This window comes from Halichoerus grypus, chromosome 11, assembly GCF_964656455.1.
Source record: "Halichoerus grypus chromosome 11, mHalGry1.hap1.1, whole genome shotgun sequence".
NCBI lineage: Eukaryota > Metazoa > Chordata > Mammalia > Carnivora > Phocidae > Halichoerus > Halichoerus grypus.
Window position 1 is genome coordinate 56,312,387 of NC_135722.1, and position 22,052 is coordinate 56,334,438.

General features: G+C 36.8%; 1 protein-coding gene across 2 annotated transcripts in view; it reads right to left on the reverse strand.

Annotated features, from left to right (window-relative positions):
* Window positions 1-22,052, reverse strand: part of RSF1 (remodeling and spacing factor 1) — a 163,839-nt gene that overhangs the window by 97,805 nt on the left and 43,982 nt on the right. For both annotated transcript variants that reach the window (XM_078058583.1, XM_036113388.2), the window contains exon 2: window positions 19,765-19,856. In XM_078058583.1, coding sequence (XP_077914709.1) covers window positions 19,765-19,856 — 92 coding nt within the window. The remainder of the gene's footprint in view (window positions 1-19,764; window positions 19,857-22,052) is intronic.

Here is a 22,052-nt window from a genome sequence, read left to right on the forward strand (position 1 = left end):
ACTCAAGAACATCATGTCTTATACATCCCCTTTGTGCCCTACTAAGTCCCTTATGGAGTAGGCCATCAAAAAATCTTTACTGAATAGACAGATGAAAATGGGCTAGCATTAGCAGCTGTGGGTTCTTAGCTAACTACATTTATGATTATATTCTGTGTTTACATGAATTATTTTAAGGCCTCTTCCAGCTTTTCTATTAGATTATTCTGCTCCATCTGCTACTGGGCAGTGTTTCAGGGGTCAGAGAAGAGAGCCAGCAAAAGAAAGTAAGAAAGCACAACTGGAGACAGAAAGAAACCAAGCACACCTGAGAGAGATTTAAAAACATTCAACTCTGTGAAAGAATGATAAAAATAGGTTTGGTAAGAAAGAACTGAAGAATGTCCACTGGATTTTACAACATGGCAAGCCTTCTTTTGACAAGGTGTTTTTGGTAGCACAGAAACCCGCCGGGGAAGAATCAGTGGGAAGTAAAAAAGTGAATATGGCATATGTGGGCAATTATGGGGAAGCCTGAACGAACTTATATTTTTGGCTCAGTATTACTATTTTCAAATAAAATGTTAGTCAAAAGTTTTCAAATGGATATTCTCTAAGTTTGGATTTTGAAGAACAGTATGGAAGTAGATGTTGGAATCATGACAACAACCATGATGGTGTGGAATTTCAGATTATGTTAAAATCTAAGTTATCCCTTGAACTGGAACGGTAAGGGGGAAATTACAGCACAGTGTTTCCTTCTAACATTTTTATTTTGGAGCCAACCAAATAACAAAACCTAGGTAATGACATGAGTAAATACGGTTGTTTTTCCTGCTAAGGGAGTTTAAACATACATTCCAAAATAAAATAAATTGTTTATTTACTTGAGAAATGCAAGCAAATTACTGGTGAAACTGACAATTTGCATTTCCATAAATTTTGCTTTTCGAAGTGCTTTCACAACTATCATTACTACCTGATAATCCCCAAAACTGAGACTTGAGGCTTTCTTCTTTCTCAATATTCTTTCATGTTTGTTTGCTTGTTTTTGTTTTTTTTTTTTAATTTAGGTAATATCGACAATCCACATGGTGCTCGAACTCCTGACCCCAATATTATTTTATGTTCTAATTGGAAATTAGTCACAGAAATACTAAATTAATTTATCCAGGATCAAAAATTTAACAGCAAAGCTAGAACTCTTTTTTTTAAAAAAAGATTTTATCTATTTATTTTATTTATTTATTTTTTTTTCTTCTTTTTTTTTAAAGATTTTTTATTTATTTATTTGACAGAGCGAGAGAGCACAAGCAGGGGGAACAGTAGAGGGAGAGGGAGAAGCAGGCTCCCCGCCAAGCAGGGAGCCCGATGTGGGGCTCGATCCCAGGACCCTGAGATCATGACCTGAGCCGAAGGCAGACGCTTAACCATCTGAGCCACCCAGGCGCCTCCGATTATCTATTTATTTTAAAGAGGGAGAGAGAGAGTGTGTGTGCATGGGGGCGAGGGGGTGGGTAGAGGGAGAAGAGAAGCCCAAGCAGACTCCACACTGAGCACGGTGCCCCATGCCAGGCTCGATCCCAGGACCCCGAGATCACAACCTGAGCTGAAACCAAGAGTCAGATGCCAAATCAACAGTGCCACCCAGGTGCTCCTAGAACCCTTGATTCTTAATCCAACACTTTTTAGCCTCAATCAAGAAGTTACTACAATTAGAGTCCACAATAATTTACAAAAACATACTATAATATAATCAAAGCTTTAATGACCCCAGCAAATCCTTATGCAAATGGTAATACCTAACATGCGCACATCATTTAAGGTTCTACAAAACAATATTACTAACAAATTAAGAAAGATCTGGAACCCCAGGAAAGATAGATTGTAAGGATGATTCTCATTTCACAAAACAAATGTGCTCCTGGAAAGTTACATGTGAACGCAATTTTAATCAATTCTTATGTTGAAGGAACTATGTAATTTATGAGAGCAGTTGTTTTCAACTCCCCTTCCATTTTTATTGAGCAGCACAACCACTTCCAAGAAGATATTTCATAAGATGTTATAAAATGAACTGTGTCCCTTCAAAATTCGTATGTTGAAGCCCTAACCCCCAATGTGTCTGTATTTGGAGATAAGGCCTTTAAGGAGATAATTAACGTTAAACAAGGTTATAGGAGTGGGGCTCTATAAGACTGGTGTCTTTGAGACCAGAGACCCCAAGCCCCTTCCCTGCAGTGAACACACAGAGGAAATGCCAGGTGAGGGCACAGTGATGACAAGGACTAGCATAAAAGTAGAAAGAGAGCACTCACCAAATTTGCCAACACCTTGATCTTGGAATTCTAGCCTGAAGAACTGTGAGAAAATATATTTCTGTTGTTTAAGCCACATAGGCTGTGGTATTTTGTTATGGTAGTCCCAGCAGACTAATAATACGTGGGGGTTTCAGAAGCATTTCTGGGGAAACCTTAGGGCTTCATGAAAAACAATTTGAAAACCGCTGTGCTAAAGAAATTTCTTATACTGCAAATAACCACAATCTAATTAATGTTTTATGTGCATTTAACACATAATTCTCAAAGCAAACTAAGATTAAAAGCATCTGTATATTTGTTCCATAATCACAAAGCAGAACTTATTTGTATACTGAAACTAAATTTTAAATGTCAAATCATGGGGTGCTTGGGGGGCTCAGTCAGTTTAGCAGCCAACTCTTGGATAAGGCTCAGGTCATGACCTCAGGGTCACGGGATGGAGCCCGCACTGGGCTCTATGCGGGGTCTGCTGAAGATTCTCTCCCTCTTCCTCTCCCTCCGCCCTGCTCCTGCCCCCAGCTCATTCGTACACGTGTGCGTGCTCTCTCTCTAGAATAAATAAAATCTTTAAATGTCAAATCATAGCAACTATGATAAAAATCCAAGTCAACAAATCAATGGTTAAAACAAATTAGTGTAATTGATGATCAGTAAGACACTGATGTTTGTCATACGGTCTATAAAAGCTAATTGCATAGGGTTGCGAAGTAAAACTAATTGGCTTTTATTTTAGGCAACATGAAAAAGTGTTTTACAAATTAAAAGACTATATATATGTTCACTATTATAATTGAAATCTGGCATATTTGCTAGAAAATAATGATAAAATGGGGACAGATTTTAAATTTCATGAAAAGTTCTACCCAAATTAAGTTAGCAAATATACGAAAGGAAATAATGAACCACAAAAGCATTAATTCTGAGTGGTAGGGATATGGACATTATAATATTCTTGTTTTTTATCTATGCACTTTACATTTTTTTAAATATTAAAAATAAAAAGATGTTGTGGGAAACTTTTTTCCCAACCTCATTTCCTTAGAAATACCACAAGGTCCTCCAAATTGAGGAAATCCCAGAGCCATGTCTGATTCTCAAGTAACTATAACTCAGTCCAAGGAGGCATATGAAACATAATTTTAAGCAGTGTAGTATCAGTCAACCTTAGCCTTTCTAACCTAGACCTTTGAACCACCTAAATTAGGATCAATGGGATTCTTCAGAATAAATATTTTTAAATTCTGCTGGCATCAAAGAAAACTTAAAGTATATATGAAATTACTCTTAGAAGAATCTAAAATAATAGGCACTGAAAACTGATATCTGATAAAAATGCATTTTTGAACATGTTTGGCACCTACCATTAGTATTAGATGGCAAAACACTGAAAAACATGCATACCTCTTGAACCTCACAGAATGTGAATCTTAGTGCAGGGGTGAATGGAATGGAAGCAGGGGGGGTACATGCAAGAAGATAAATGGACAATTACAAAACAAACAGTGTATACTATTTCACATACTTTAGCCAGGTACTATATGGCCCACAAAGAAATGACATATGGAGGATAACTACAAAATACTAAGGAAACACTGAGTAAGACTCATACATACACAGGGCTTTCTGTAAGGTAAATGTTCACTCATTCATCCATTTACTGACTTAACAAATACTTACTAAGCAACAGTTAAGTGCGAGGCACTAGTTTAGATATTAAAAATTTAATAGAAAATGATAAAATTCTTGCCCTCACAGAGTTTTAATTCTACTGGAGAAAGACTTAAAAAAGTAAAACTGATGATTTTAGAGAGTAATTAACTACCAGGAAGGAAATAAAGCAAGGTGATATATTAAGAGAGTGGTAGAACACTCAAGGGCAAAGCCTACTTTAAATAGTCATACAAAGGACCAAAGAGCCAGAAATAGCATGACCATTCTGGAAACCAAAAATAGTTCTGTAAGGCAAAATATAGTACATACTGATGAGATCAATATAGAGAATAGCAAAAAAAGAACCCAGAGGAGAAAGTGGGGCCATCACATCAAGAACTCTATTGCTATGTTAAGAAATTATTTTCTATTCAGAAGACAACAAGGACTCCTACATTAAGGAATTAAAGCAAAGGAGAAAGATCACTCTGATTTTCACTTTATCACTGTAATTGTGATAAGTGGACTAGACACAGGGAAACCAGCCTGGAGTTTCCTATAATAATCCAAGTAAGAGAAAATGGCATCAACTAGGGCAGAGACAGCAAGGGTTGCATAGACTGAACTGAAAAAGATCAAGAAGGCTAAATCAGGATGGGGTAACCAGGTGATGGGCATTGGAGAGGACATGTGTTGTAATGAGCACTGGGTATTATATAAGACTGATGAATCAGAGACCTGTACCCCTGAAACAAACACATTGTTAATTAATTGAATTTAAATAAAAAAAAAAATTAGGGGCGCCTGGGTGGCTCAGATGGTTAAGCGTCTGCCTTCGGCTCAGGTCATGATCTCAGGTTCCTGGGATCGAGCCCCGCGTCAGGCTCCCTGTTCAGCGGGAAGCCTGCTTCTCCCTCTCCCTCTACTGCTCCCCCTGCTTGTACTCTCTCACTCTCTCTGTCAAATAAATAAATAAAATCTTTAAAAAAAATTTTTTTTTTTAAAAAAAGGCTAAATCAATCAGGACTTGGTAATATTCTAAACGTGAAGGACAAAAACAAACAAACAAAAAAAACCCACCCAGAATGACCATCAGGTTTGTTTAAATGACTGAAAAGACAATGGTACCATCTACCAAGCCAAGGAACAATAAAACCCTAGGTTACAAAAAACTACAGTTTGACCCCTGAACAATGCAGGCATTAGACATTCCAATCCTGTGCACATTTAAAAATCTGCATATAACTTTTGACTCCCCCAAATCTTAAATACTAATAGCCCACTACTGACCAGAAGCTTTACCTAAAACATGGAAAGTCGATTAACACATATTTATATTTAGAGATAAGAAAATGTTACAAAAATCATAAGGAAGTGAAGATACACTTACAGTACTATATTGTATTTATTTTAAAAATTCTGCATGTAAGTGGACAGGTGTACAAACCCACATTTTAAGGATCAACTATATTACAAATTTAACACCAAATCTACCCAAGTTCTGGTTTTCTATTACTAACTTGAATGCATTGCTAAGAATAAGTATTTCTCTTTGGGTCTTAGTATCTTCATCCGTTGCCATTCTGACTTCCTGACTTGGGCTCCTGCTGGCCACTGTCTGAGGTCACCTGCTGCTGAGAGGCCTAACAGGCCTAAACCGGCAGCTCCTGGTGCTGTGGGCCCAGATGGATTCCAAACCACCACGGGAGCAGCTGGGGGCCATGGATGTCACCACTGGGCTCACCTCCTGCTTCCTTTCTTCTTGTCATCAGGCTGGGTCCTGTCACATCTGGAGACCTACAAGAAGCAGGAGTAAAAGGGGCTGTGCTGTCCCTCACCCTGTGATCTGACCATCCCTGGCCTGTCCTGATCATGTCTGCTACACTCCTGGCCGGCCTTCCCTGGATCATGTCTTTCAATTACAGTGACCTCTTCTGCAATCATGACCTCTCCATTTCTCCTCTATGACATCCTGGGACCAAATATATTGGCCCTGCTCAGTAAGGGCCCCCTTGTAACAATATAGTCTAGTTAAACCTTGAAAAAAATATATCTTCATCTGTTAAATCAAGAGCTCTGAAAGTAAGAAGTCAGGATTTAGTTTGGAAAATGAGGAGTCAAGGATGATACTTAGATTTCTGGTTTGGGTAAGCAGATGGGGGTGTTGGTGCTATTTAACCAAAGGTTTTAGTCAGGGTAGTCTAGGTTATCCTGCAGTAAAAATAACCATAAATCTCAACCGTTCACAACAGTGGTTGGCAAACTATGGCCCACAGACTGAATGCTTGTTTTTGTAAATGAAGTTTTATTACAATACAGCCATATCCATTCATTTAGGAATTGTCTGTAGCTTTGATGGAGACTATAAAGAACAAAAGTCGAAAATATCTAGAATCTGACCCTTTAAGAAATACTGTGCTGATCCCTCAGTTACAGCAACAAAAGTTTATTTCTGGCCTACACTATATGTTGATGACAGGTTAGCAGTGGCTTTGTAACCTATCATTTTCACCCCAAAATGGGCAGCAATGACTTAAAAAAAAAATTCCGCATACAAATCATCATAGCAAAGGGAATAGAGAACATGGAGAATATCTACTGCTCTTAAAGCTTCTGCTGGGGGGTTGGGGGAAAGAAGCTTCTGCTCAAAAGTGTAACATTATCACTTTTCCTTGCATTTCATGGGAATAAAAACAAGTCACATGTCCATGCCTGAATTCACTAGCAGGGGGATATATATACTCTTCCCAAAGGGAGGAAAACCAAATCTTGTTTAGTTGCCCCAAACAAATCTGCTCCCTCTGACCCATTTTCCAGAGTTTATGACGCTAAGGAAGGGTTGATATTCTCTAACCTACTTTACAAATAGGTATGATTATGTGACTGTGCTCTTCCTAAAAGAACAACAGAAGTGAAGTATGCAAATTCTGCCTCACTTCTTAAAAGAAAATTGTTTGGGGGCGCCTGGGTGGCTCAGTCATTAAGCGTCTGCCTTCGGCTCAGGTCATGATCCCAGGGTCCTGGGATGGAGCCCCACATCGGGCTCCCTGCTAGGCGGGAAGCCTGCTTCTCCCTCTCCCACTCCCCCTGCTTGTGTTCCCTCTCTCGCTATCTCTCTCTCTGTCAAATAAATAAATAAAATCTTTAAAAAAGAAAATTGTTTGCCCTATACTTTCTTTCCCCTTCCTGCAGCTTGAAGCACATTCTATAACAAAGAAAAGTAAAATACCCTATGGTGGGACAATAAAATGTGAAGAATCTGGATCTCTGAATAACCTCATTAAACACAGTTGTTCCAGGGGTAGTAAAGTCAGATTGTTTAATAGAGACAAATAAATTTATTGCCTATTTAACCAATTATATTTTGGAGTCTCTTTCTTACAGCAGTTTAGTCTCTACCTAATGTTGATTCATTAGCATTTTTTTCAAAGCAGATGTTCAATATGTAGTTGAGTATACTTAGCCTTTGAACTAAGATTCAGGATGAAAATATAAGTCATTAAAACATGGGGTTTTAAAGTCATGGGAATAGACAAGAATACCCAATGAGAATATATAAAATGATACTAGAGGAAGGTCTAGAACAGACCTCTATAGTATAAAAACTTTCAAGAGCTTAGACAGAAAGATCTGGGAAAGGAGACTAATAGGGGTAAAAAGGAAAATCAGGAAACTACTGTAGGAAAGCAGCTAAAAGAAAAGAGTGTCACGAGGAAAGATCGGAGAAATTAAAAAGATGTGGAATAAAAAGTATCACCTTTTATGGATTTACTTCCCATCATTGCCCTCCACCCCCAGCTTTGGTTATGAGCCAAATCCAGTAACTTTATGCTAACAAAGAGAATATGGCAAAAGTGATAGTACGTTGGGGCTAAGATTTGGTTACAAAAAGATCATGACTTTTGTCTTCGGCCCTCACCTCTCACCTCTCATGGCTCTGGTGCAATGTGGTAAGCAGCCCCATGGAGAAGCAATGCCCTATGTAACTGCCAATGCTCTGAGGTGCCCTGTGGACAAACCATGACAAGAAACTGAATACTGTCAATAGCCATGTTATTGAAATCAGAAGGGATTCTCCTCCAGTTCTGCCTTCACATGAGACTGCATGCCAGGCTACCAGCTTGACTGCAGCCTAATGAGAAACTCTGAGCCAGAGGTATCCCGGTAGGTCCCATTCAAATTCCTAACACACAGAAATTGCAAGGGAATAAATGTTTGATGTTCATGTTTTGTTTTTTCATTTTATTTATTTATTTATTTATTTGTTTATTTATTTATTTATCAGAGAGAGAGCGCGAATACACACAAGCAGGAGGAGCAGCAGGCAAGGGAGAAGCAGGCTCCCCACTGAGCAAGGAGCCCCATATGGAGCTCAATCCCAGAACCCTGCAATCGTGACCTGACTGACTTATTTCACTTAGCATTATAAGTTCTAGCTCCATCCATGTTGTTGCAAATGGCAAGATTTCATTCTTTTTTTATGGCTAAATAATATTCCATTGTGCACACGCATGCACACGCACACACACACACCACCTTTTTATCCATTTATCTATCAGTGGGCACTTGGGCTGCTTCTGTATCTTGGCTATTGTAAATAAAGCTGCTATAAACACCGGGGTGCATGTATCCCTTTTAATTAGTGTTTTTGGATTCTTTGGGTAAATACCCAGGAGAACGGTTGCTGGATCATACAGTAGTTTTATTTTTAACTTTGTAAGGAACCTTTTCGACAGTGGCTGCACCAGTTTGCTTCCCACCAACAGTGCAAGAGAGTTCTTTTTTCTTCACATCCTCACCAATGCCTGTTGTTTCTTGTGTTGTTGATTTTAGCCATTCTGACAGGTGTGAGGTGTTATTTCATTGAAATTTTGGTTTGCATTTCCCTGATGATAAGTGATGATTAACATCCTTTCATGTGTCTGTTGGTCATCTGTATTTCTTCTTTGGAGAAATGTCTGTTCATGTCTATTGCCCATTTTTAATTGGGTTATTTATTTTTGCATGTTCAGTTTTTGTAAGTTCCTTATATATTTTGGATACTAACCCTTTATTAGATACGTCATTTGCAAACATCATCGCCCATTCCACAGGTTGTCTTTCAGTTTTATCCACTATGTCCTTTGCTGTTTGGAAGCTTTTATTTTATTAAGTCCCAACAGTTTATTTTTCCTTGTTTCCCTTGCCTCAGGAGACGTATCTAGAAAAAAAGTTGCTATGGCCCATGTCAAAGAGGTTACTATGGTTTCAGGTCTCACAGTTAGTTATTTAATCCATTTTTAATTTATGTGTCTGGTGTAAGAAAGTGATCCAATTTCTGTCCAGTTTTCCCAACACCATTTGTTGAAGAGACTGTCTTTTTCCCACTGCACATTCTTTCCTACTTTGTCAAAGATTAACTAACCATATAGTTATGGGTTCATTTCTGGGTTTTCTATTCTGTTTCATTGATCTATGTGTCTATTTCAGTGCTAGTACCATACTGTTTTGATTACTACCGCTTTGTAATATAACTTGAAATCAGGAATTGAGATGCCTCCAGCTTTGCTTTTCTTTTTCAAGATTGCTTTGGTTAGTCAGGATCTTTTGTGGTTTCATACACATTTCAGACCTGTTTATTCTAGTTCTGTGAAAAATGCTGTTGGTATTTTGGTATGGATTACATTAAAGGTGTAGATTGCTTTGGGTAGTTTATAGACATTTTAACAGTATCTGTCCTTCTAATCCATGAGCATGGGATGTCTTTCCATTTCTTTGTGTCATCTTCAATCTCTTTCATCAGTGTTTTATAGTTTTCAGAGTAAAGGTCTTTTACCTCTTTGGTTAGGTTTATTCCTAGGTGTGTTATTGTTTTTGGTGCAATTGTAAATGGGATTGTTTTTTAATTTCTCTTTCTACTGCTTCATTATTGGTGTATAGAATCACAACAGATTTTTCTGTACATTGATTTTGTATCCTGAAAATGTATGGAATTCGTTTATCAGTTCTAGCAGTTTCTTGGTGTAGGTTTTCAGGTTTTCTAGATATAGTATCATGTCATCTGCAAATAATGAAAGTTTGACTTCTTCCTTAACCAATCTGGATGCCTTTTATTTCTTTTTGTTGTCTGATTGCTGTGGCTAGGACTTCCAGTAGTATGTTGAATAAAAGTGGTGAGAGGGGAAATCCTTGCCTTGTTCCTGACCTTAGGGGAAAAGCTCTCAGTTCTTCCCCACTGAGGATGATGTTAGCTGTGGGTTTTTCATATATGGCCTTTATTATGTTGAGGTATGTTCCCTCTAAAATTCTGTTGAGGGTTTTTATAATGAATAGATATTGTATTTCTCAAATGCTTTTTCTGTGTCTATTGAAATGATAATATGGTTTTTATCCTTTCTCTTATTGATGTAATGTATCATGTTGATTGATTTGCAAATACTGAACCACCCTTGCAACCCAGGAATAAATCCCACTAGATCATGGTGAATGGTTTTTTTAAATGTATTGTTGGATTCGGTTTGCTAGTATTTTATTGAGGATTTTTGCATCTATGTTCATCAGGGATATTGGCCGGTAGTTCTCTTTTGTAGTGGTGTCTTTATCTGGTTTTGGTATCAGGATAATGCTGGCCTCATAGAATGAATTTGGAAGTTTTCCTTCCTTTTCTATTTTTTGGAATAGGTTGAGAAGAATAAGTATTAACTCTTCCTGAAATGTTTGGTAGAATTCGCCTGTGAAGCCATCTGGTCCTGGACTTTTGTTTGTTGGGAGGTTTTGGATTACTAATTCCATTTCTTTTTTTTCTTGTTTTTTTTATTATGTTATGTTAATCACCATACATTACATCCTTAGTTTTTGATGTAGTGTTCCATGATTCATTGTTTGCATATAACACCCAGTGCTCCATGCAGAACGTGCCCTCTTTAATACCCATCACCAGGCTAACCCCTCCTCCACCCCCTCCCCTCTAGAACCCTCAGTTTGTTTTTCAGAGTCCATAGTCTCTCATGGTTTGTCTCCCCCTCCAATTTCCCCCCCTTCATTCTTCCCCTCCTGCTATCTTCTTCTTCTTTTTTTCATTGCTGATAACTGGTCTGTTCAAATCTTCTTTCTCTTCCTATTTCAGTTTGGGTAGTTTGTATGTTTCTAGGAACTTAGCCATTTCTCCTAGGTTGTTCAATTTGTTGGCATAGAGTTTTTTCATAATATTCTTTTATAATTGTTTGTAAATTTGCGGTGTTGACTGTTATTTCTCCTCTCTCCTTTATGATTTTGAGTCCTTTCTCTTTTATTTCTTGATAAATCTGGCTAGAGGTTTATCAATCATAGATTTTTTTTCAAAGAACCATCTCCTGGTTTCATTAATCTGTTCTTTTGGTTTTTGTTTTAGTTTATCATTTATTTCTGCTCTAATCTTTATTATTTCCTTCCTTCTACTGGTTTTAGGTTTCATTTGTTGTTCTTTTTTATAGCTCTCTTAAGTGTAAGGTTAGGTTGTTTGAGCTTTTTGTTGCTTTTTTTTTTTAATAAAGATTTTATTTATTTATTTGACAGAGAGAGACACACAGTGAGAGAGGAAACACAAGCAGGGGGAGTGGGAGAGGGAGAAGCAGGCTTCCCATGGAGCAGAGAGCCTGATGTGGGGCTTGATCCCGGGACCCTGGGATCATGACCTGAGCCGAAGGCAGATGCTTAACAACTGAGCCACCCAGGCACCCCAAGTTTTTTGTTGCTTCTTAACATATACTGCTACTATAAACTTTCTGCTTAGAACCGCTTTTGCTGCAACCTACAGGTTTTGGACCATTGTGTTTCCATTTTCATTTGTTCCGATGTACTTTTATTTCTTCTTTTATTTCCTGGTTGACCCATTCATTGTGTAGCATGTTATTTAACCTCCATGTATTTGTGATCTTTCTAGATTTTTTCTCCTGGTTGATTTCCAGTGTCATAGCATTGTGGACAGAGAAGATGCATGGTATGACTTCAATCTTCTTCAATTTGTTGAGACTGATTTTATGACACCAATATGTATCTATTCTGAAGAACATTCTGCGCACACTTGAAAAGAACGTGTATTCTGCTGTTTTAGGATAGAATGTTCTGAATGTATCTGTTAAATCCATCTGCTCCAGTGTGTCATTCAAAGCCACTGTTTCCCTGTTGATGTTCTGATTGGATGACCTGTCAATTGATGTAAGTGGGGTATTAAAGTCTCCTAGTATCCACTGTATTACTATTGATTAGTTCCTTAGGTCTGTTAACTTTTTATGTATTTGGGCGCTCCTATATGGGGTATATTTACATAAATATTTACAATTATATCTTCTTGTTGGATTGTCCCCCTTTATTTATATCAAGTCCTTCTTTATGTCTTGTTACAGTCTTTGTTTTACAGTTTGTTTTGTCTGATATGAATATTGCTACTCAGCCGTTCTTTTGACATCCATTTGCACGATAGAGGTTTCTCCATTCCCTCACTTTCAATCTGCAAGTGTCTTTTGGTGTAAAATGAGTCTCTTGTAGGCAGCATATAGATGGGTCTTGTTTTTTTAACCCATCCTGTCACCTTATGTCTTTTCACTGGACTATTTAATTCATTTACATTAGATGCAATTAGTGATAGATATTTATTGCCATTTTATTACCTTTTTTGTGGTTGTTTCTGAAGATTTTCTCTGATCCTTTCTTGTCTTTCACATTTTGCTGATTTTCTTTAGTGATATACTTGGTTTTCTTTTTCTTCATTCTTTGTAGGTTTATTAGGGCTTTCCGATATACAGTTACCATTAGGTCTCTCCACAACCTCTTGTGCATATAGCAGCCTACATTAAGTTGGTCATTTAATTTTGAACCCACTTTTTTCTTCTCTGCTCCCTAGATTTTAGGGGTATGTTACTTTTTTTTTTTTTTTTTAAGTAGGCTCCATGCCCAGCATGGAGCCCAAGGTGGGTCTTGAACTCATGACCCTGAGGATCAAGACCTGGGCTGAGATCAAGAGTAGGATGCACTTATGCCACTTGTGTAGGTGATGTTACTATATTTTAAAATTTTTTGTGAATATCTTGACTTATTTTTTTTTACAGAAATATTCATTTTCCCTGCTTTTGTGTTTCCTACCTTTATACTATATCCCCTTTCCATTCAAAGAGTCCCCTTTAATATTTCTCGCAGGGCTGGTTTAGTGGTCATGAACTCCTTTACTTTTTTTTTTTTTTTTTAAAGATTTTATTTATCTTTGAGAGAGAGAGAAAGCACGTATGGGGGGGGTGGGGAGGGACAGAGGGAGAAACAGACTCTCCACTGAGCAGGGAGCCCGACAAGGGACTCAATCCCAGGACCCCGGGATCATGACCGGAGCCAAAGGCATACACTTAACTGAATGAGCCACCCAGGCGCCCGTGAACTCCTTTATTTTTTGTTTATCTGAGAAACTCTTCATTTCTCCTTCTATTCTGAATGATAGCCTTGCTGGATAGAGTATTCTTGGATGCAGATTTTTCTAATTCAACACTTTGAATGAATATATAATGCCACTCCCTTCTGACTTGCAAAGATTCTGCTGAAAAATCTCCTGCTAGCCTTATGGGTTTTCCCTTGTAAGTTACTGAATTCTTTTGTCTTGCTGCTTTTAAGATTTTATACTTGGCAAATTTATTTATTTATTTTTAAAAGATTTTATTTATTTGAGAGAGAGAGACACAGCGAGAGAGGGAACACAAGCAGGGGGAGTGGGAGAGGGAGAAGCAGGCTCTCTGCTGAGCAGGGAGCCTGATGCGGGGCTTGATCCCAGGACCCTGGGATCACGACCCAAGCTGAAGGCTGATGCTTAACGACTGAGCTACTCAGGCGCTCCTATACTTGGCAAATTTAATTACAGTATGTCTTGGTTTGGGTCTGCTTTTGTTGATTTTGATGGAATTCTCTGTGCCTCCTGGATCTGGATGTCTGTTTCCTTCCCCAAATTAGGGAAGTTTTCAGCTATCATTTCTTCAAATAAATTTTCTGCCTCTTTTCTCTCTCTTCTTTTTCTGGGATTACTATAATATGAACGTTATTATATTTGATGAGTCACTGAGTTTCCGAAGTCTATTCTTGTTTTATGTAATTCTTTTTTTCCTCTCTTTTGTTCAGTTTGATTACTTTCCATTACTTTGTCTTCTAGGTCGCTAATTTCTTCCTCTTCTCTTCCATCCTGCTATGTGTTCCATCAAGTGTGTTTCTGATTTCATTTTTTAAGCCCTTTATCTCTTCTATGTTGTTTCTTATCTCTATGTTAAGGGTCTCACTCATGTCTTCCACTCTTTTCTCAAGTCCAGTGAGCCTCTTTGTGATCATTGCTTTAAATTCTCTATTAGGCATGTTACTTATATCTGTTTTGCTTATATCTCTGGCCATGCCTTGTCCTGTTCTTTCATTTGGGATCTCATTGTGTCTGTTTCTGAGTGTTAAGAAAGTAAGCTAAGTCTTCTGCTCTTCATAGTGACTTTACAAAGAGGAGGTCCTGGAGTACCCTGCAGTGTAATGTCCCCTATTCACCAGAAACTGGCACTTCAGCAGAGTATCTTATGTGTGTTGCTTACTTATTGATATCATTTTGATAACTAATAATGCTGAGCATATTTTAATATGTTAATTGGATATTATGGTATTCCATTTTGTTAAGCGCTTTATCAAATTTTGATTTCCAACAAAAGCAGGACTTGAGATGAGATCAAACAGTTCATTTGGAAAGTGATCCAAGGAAGGCCTCAAAGAGCAGACATACAAATCCAAACAATCATAGAACTTGTTTCATATTGGTAACCAGCCACAGTATCAATCTGGAGTACTCTGCTTCTTTCTTTCATGTTTCTTTGTCCTCTTTGTACTAGGGACAGTTTCAGACTTCACCCAGAAAACTTCAACCAATGGACATCAGGGAGAACACAGTTTGCGATGTGTTAGGCACACATCTAGCTCTGAGCATTAGGCACAGCTCAGAGAACAGCAGACTTGATATTCGTTGTTTTCACCAGCTAGGTTCTGAAGCCATTTGTCATGAAAGCAATACATAACTAATACAAAGTGGAAAAGGGAGGATGGATGAAAGCTAAAGGGAAATAAAAAATTAAGGAAGAGTTTATTGTTCTTTAATAAAATAGTAGAGACTTTAGCATTCAAAAAGGATAAGGGAAAAATATCTATCTGTACTTAGGTGTGTGTGTTGTACATAAACTTTATTTATAAGGCAGCAAAAGTCTTAAAAATCAGAAAAAAAGGAAAATCAGAAAAGGCAGTAGATATAAGTATGAAATTAGCAAACCTCACTAAATACCTAAGTAGAAAAATTATTTTTTAATATTGAAGGACCTTTTCTACATCCATACACACACATATACATACACACACACACACGTTAAGTGAGGCCATAAAAACAAGTGTCAACAAAATTAATGATCAAAAATCACACAAAGTATGTTCTACATAATGGAATGAAATTAGAAACCAGTAACAGGAAAAGGAATTGGCAAAATTTACATGTATGTGGAAATTAAACAACATACAACCAAATAATAGGTCAAAGAAGAAATCACTAGAGAAACGGAAAACAGTTTGAGATGAAAGAAAATTAAATGTAACATACCAATTTATGGAATGAAGCTAAAGCAGGGAGTAAAGATGGAATATAATAGCTGAAAATGTCTATGTTAAAAAGAAGAGGAAGATCTCAAATCAATAACCTAAACTTCCACCTTAATACCAGAAAAGAGCAAACTAAACCCAATGGAAATTAAAGAAAAGAATAAAATAGAAAAACAATAGGGAAATTCAATAAAACCATAAAGTGGTTTTTAAAAGATCAACAAAATTGATAAACCTATAGCTATGCTGACCAAGAAAAAAAAGAACATGCAAAATTAGTAAAATAAGGAAAGAGGGGATATTACTACTACCTATACATAAATAAGATTACAAATGAATACTATGAACAATTGAATGCCAATAAGCTAGATAAGCTAAATAAAATGAACAATTTCCTAGAGAGACACAAGCTATTGAAATTGATTCAAGAAGAAATACAAATCTGAACTTATAGAAGAAACCGAGTAAACAAACAAAAACAAAACTTCCAACAAAGAAAAGCCCAAACCCAGATGGTTTTACTGCTAGATTCTAATAAATGTTTAAAGAATTAACATTAATACTTAATGAACACTTACCAAAAAAAAAAAGAGGAAATAATTCGCAACTAATTCTATGAGGTCATAGACATCTCAAGAAAACACCACATCAGTATCCCTTAAGAATATAGACACAAAGGGCGTCTGGGTGGCTCAGTTGGTTAAGCGACTGCCTTCGGCTCAGGTCATGATCCTGGAGTCCCGGGATTGAGTCCCACATCGGGCTCCCTGCTCAGCAGGGGGTCTGCTTCTCCCTCTGCCCTCTTCCCTCTCGTGCTCTCTGTCTCTCATTCTCTCTCTCTCAAATAAATAAATAAAATCTTTAAAAAAAAAAAAAAAGAATATAGACACAAAAATCCTCAACAATAAATCAGCAAACCAAATCTAGCAACATATAAAAAGGTTTATGAACCATGACCAAATGGGATTGATTACAGGATTGCAACTGTTTCAACATATGAAAATTAATTAAATTAATACATCATGTTAATAAAGGAAAAAACCACAAGGTTATCTCAATAGATGCAGAAAAAACATCTGACAAAATCTAATACCTTTCATGATAAAAATACTCAACATACTAGGAAGAGACTTTTCTCAACCTGATAAAGAACATCTGTGACGTATCTAATATCATATTAAATCTTAAAATATTGAAAAGCTTCCCCCTAGGATCAGAAACATGACATCTGCTCTCATTATTTCTATACAACAGTGTACCAGAAGTTCTAATGAATGCAATTATGCAAGAAAAATAAAGGGTCTCCAGATTGCAAAGGAGAAAGTAAAACTATCTCGATGTGCAGATGACATAATCTTATATACAGAAGATATTAAAAATCCACAACAAAACTATTTGAGCTAATAATCAAGTCTGGCAAAGTTGCAAGATACAAAAATTAATTGTATTTCTAACATTAGCAATGAATGATATGAAAATGAAATTAAGAAAACAATTACATTTATAACAGCATCAAAACCAAGAAAATACTAAGGAATTGAACAAATTAAGTGTAATACTGGAATCAGTAAACTACAAAATGTTTTTGAAAGGAATTAAAGACCTAAATATTTTGAAAGACATCCTATTCTCATGGATCAGATTTATTTTTGTTAAGAAGCTAATACTCCCCAAATTTATCTATAGATTATACCTAACCCTATCTAAATCATAGCTAGCATTTTTGCAGAAATAAACAAGCTGATACTTAAACTCATTAAGAAAATGCACGGGAAACAGAATAGCCAAAACAATATTGAAAAAGAACAATTTCAAAATTTATCACAAAGCTATAGTAATCAAAACAGTATGGTACTGGCATAAATGATGACATATAATAAGACAATAGAGGGGCACCTGGGTGGCTCAGTCAGTTAAGCACCAGCCTTCAACTTAGGTCATGATCCCACGGTCCTGGAATCAAATCCCGCATGGGGAAACCTGCTTCTTCCTCTCCCTCTGCCTTTCCGCCCCCCCCCCCAACTTGTACACTCTGGCTTGCTCTCTCTGTCAAATAAATAAATAAAATCTTAAAAAAAAAAAAGACAATGGAACAAAGACTTCAGAAATAAACCCTTATATTAATGGTCAACTGACCTTCTACAAGGATGTCAAGGTAATCAAATATGGGAAAGAATGGTCTTTTCAACAAATGGTAATGCAACAACTGGGTATCCACATGCAAAAGGATCTAGCTGAACCCCTATCTTCTAAAATACACAAAAATTAACTTAAAAGAGACCATAGATCTAAACATAAAAGTCAAACGTACAGAACTGTTAGTATAGATTATAGGATTATATCTTCATGATCTTGGGTTGAGCAATGGTTTCTTAGTTATGACACCAAAGCACTAGCCACAAAGGAAAAAAATATATTGGATTTCATCAAAATTAAAACTTTTGTGCACGAAGAACATTACATAGATAGTAAAAAGACAACACACAAAATGGGAGAAAATGTATGCAAAATCATATACCTGGTAAGGGTCTAGTATGCACAATATATAAAGAGCTCTTTAAACTCAAGAACAAAAAGACAAACAACCAACTAAACAATGTAGGACAGGAGTAGGTATTTTTCCACGTTTTCCCAAAGATATACAACAGCCAACAAGCATATGAAAAGAATGCTCACCATCATTTAGTCATAAGGAAAATGCAAATCAAAACCACAATGAGAACACTTTACACTCACTAAGACGGTTAAAATCAATCAATCAATCAATCAATCATAAGTGTTGGTGAGGAAGGATGTGGAAAAGTTGGAACCCTCATAAATCCTTAGTGGTAATGTAAAATGGTGCAGCTCTGGAAAACAGTCTGGCAGTTCCTCAAACAGTTAAACACAGAATTACCATATGACCCAGCAATTCCACTCTAGATATAAGAAATAAATCACATGTCTACCCAAACCTCTATGTAAGTGTTCATAGCAACACTTTTCATAATAGCCAAAAGATGTAAACAAGCCAAATATCATAAACTGGTAAGTCGATAAATAAGAAGTGGTATAGGCATATGATGGAATATTATTCAGGCATAAAATGGAACAAAATACTGGGGCGCCTGGGTGGCTCAGTCAGTTAAGCACTGACTCTTGACCTCAGCTCAGGTCTCAATCTCAGTCGTGAGTTCAAGCCCCACATTGGGCTCCATGCTGGGTGCAGAGCCTACTTAAACAAAAAAAAAAAAGGAACAAAGCACTGATTCTTTCTAAATTTCTGACCCAGAGAATCAGTGGGCTGATTAAAATGATTATTGTTTCATGTCACTTAATTCGGAATGGTGTATAATACAGCAAAGATAACTGGAAAAGCACATGTGATTTTTATAGTAAAAACATGCCAACTCTTGTTCCCTGATGGTTCCTCTTTTCATAGTGCTCTAAAGTCACATATACAACTCCCCGCAAAAGAAAGCAGATATGAAAATACATGGGTATATAAACACATATATTTTTTAAAACATAAGAAAATTACATCATTTTCAAAATTCCAAAAAATATCACCTAACATTCTGGTATGTTATAGAATTCAAAATACTCCCAAAGATATCATGGAGGTAGGTATATACAACAGCTTAGGCTTCCAAAAGCTGTGTAGTTTTCAAAGTTTGGATGCAATTTCAGACAATTTTTCCTGAATGGTCTTGCCTTTAATAGGGTTTATCATAAAGCAACACTTTTCTGATTTCCCAGGTTGTTCTCACTGAGAATAGATTTGGCCTTATTGGTAACTTTGAAGCCTCCTATATTTGACTTAAAGGTGTTATGACATTTTACCTTTTAAGTAACAGACAAATTCTGGCTCTGTCTATGCATACTGTGTGATCTCAAGGAAAAATGACAACTTTCTTTGCCTTATCTATGTCCTACTTGATTCAATCAGGGTGATTCTAAGGATTAAATGAGAGAAGACATGAAAAGTCCTGGGCACACAGTGTTAGGCACAAAAGAAACAGAACACCTCTGAAACCTAACCTTAAGACTCAAGACTATGGCTTAGTAGCTGCAGAAGAGAATCACATACTAATAGTAATTATATGGATTTCTAAGTCATATTTTGCAATTTTTAGTAGACCATTTTAAAAATTAAGCATATTATGAAACACATCAATTTATGCTAGATAAAGTAATATTTCAGTAACAGAGGTTAATTTTTAATATGTACCTTGATTAAATATTTTTCCCATCTGTCTGCTGTAACAGATTTGCCAATCTTCCTCATCAACTTCAAATGGAGCTCCACCAATTCTTTCGGTACTTAAAAAAAGAAAAAAATACTGTTAGCCAGCAGAATAAAATGTTTATAAACATTTAAGATGATAAAAAAAGAACTTTCCCAGGGCACCTGGGTGGCTCAGTCAGTTAAACGTCCTTTGGCTCAGGTCATGATCCCAGGAATTCTGGGGATTGAGTACCTGCTTCTCCCTCTCCCCGCTGCTCCCCTTGTTTGTGCTCTCTCTCTCTCTGCCAAATAAATAAATAAAATCTTTAAAAAAAAAAAAAAGAACTTTCCCCAACCCTGAATACTTTTTCAAAATAGATGATGTTGATTTTAGCTATCTCTTAAACCCTGAATCAGAAAAGACTAAACTAGGGCAAGAAATAACTGAAAACCACTCTCTTAAAGATGAGAAGGAATATTCATTCACATTTTCTTTCAAAGTATTATCAAGTAAGAATGAACCTGAGGGGCGCCTGGGTGGTTCAGTTGGTTAAGTGTCTGCCTTAGACTCAGGTCATGATCCTGGGGTCCTGGGATTGAGCCCCACATGGGGCTCTCTGCTCAGTGGGAAGCCTGCTTCTCCCTCTCTCTCTGACCCTCCACCCTGTTCGCGCTCTCACTCACTCTCTCTCAAACGAATAAATAAAAAATCTTAAAAAAAAAAGAAAAGAATGAACTTGAATGTAATCTGTGGATTTTTAGAGTGATAATGATGTGTCAATGTAGGTTCATCAATTGTAACAAATGTACTTCTCTGGTGCCAGGGTGTGGATAGTGGGGAGGTTCTACGTGTTGGGGAAGAGGGTACATGTGAACTCTCTGTACTTTGTGCTCTTTATTTCTGTGAATCTAAAACTGCTCTAAAAAATAAAGCCCATAAAAAAAAAAAAATACCATCAAGTAAAAGCCTTTAACCATGCAAGTAAAATTTCTACTAGTATTTATTTCTCATAACACATATTTGGAATAATTTACTGATCCTGCAAACCAAGACATAGATCCAATCCACAGAATTAGGAAAGAATCAGGGAATATAAATTCCAAGTTGATAGATATCTCAGAAATAGAGTCTAATGGTTTTCAAACTATTTCACAAAACTACTCTTTCAATCTATACCTTCTCTAAGTGCTAAAGTCCTTTATAGCATCCCTATGGATCTACACTTGACAACCTTTAGGGACAGAAAACTGACTTATCTTCTGAAGTTCTAGTTATTAGAAAGTTAGCCTTAGATGTGGTCAAAATCTGCCTTCCTACACCTTCCTTCTCTGGTTCTTACTCTTATTCTCTAGCTTCAAAGACAATACTTTCAATTCCTCTTCTGCTGGAACCTTCAAATATTTGAAGATTGTTTTATCTTCCCTCAGGTTTTCTCTTCTAACTGTAAACAACCAGAGTTCCATATATCCCTTGGGCATGATCTGATTACGTTGTTTAATTATATGAGTTAGACTTGAGGGAAATAAAGGACACACACATATGCCTATCAAATTTAGCATTTCCCAAATACCAAATACCACTAGTAACCTAAGAGAAATTGGAAGTATAATCTCTAAAAAGGCTCTATAATCAAGTACAATAGAAAAATACTGAATCCAAAAAAAAGTTTTGTTGTTGTTGTTGTTGTTGTTTTACTGCAGGACTTCTTGATGTCTTTATTGATTGATCTTATGTGTACTGTGAATATCCAAGAAAAGGATATAATCTGCACATTCCCTAATATATTTTATCATGGAATTTTTGTGTGTGTGAAACATACACTACCTTATCTTAGGATACAAGTGCTCTAAAGAACAGGTTGGGAAATGATGGACTAATTTTCAGTCATTCTTTCAGACTCTTCATTCTCCACTAAAGCCAATTTTAACTTGAAATGACCTTGAAGTATAAAAACATTCACCCATTCAACAAATTTCTGTGGGACCACTACTTTAAACAAGAAAAAGTCTCTACCCTTAATGAGCCTACCTAAGTGAGTCTTAGGGGGTTAGACAGTGGGTGGGTTGGAGGTGGGGGTCGGGGAGAAGCATAGGAGGAGTGGTTATAGACAAGTAGACAGACTATTATACTAAGTCTAAACCTAAATTTGGGATTGAGGGTGGAGCAGAGAAAAGGGGGTAAAGGACATTACTTAAAGAAGTAACACAGCAAATACAAAAGATGAAAAATAAAATGATCATGGAAGTGGAGGCATGGGCACAAAAAAAGGGCATGATAATAAAGATGATGT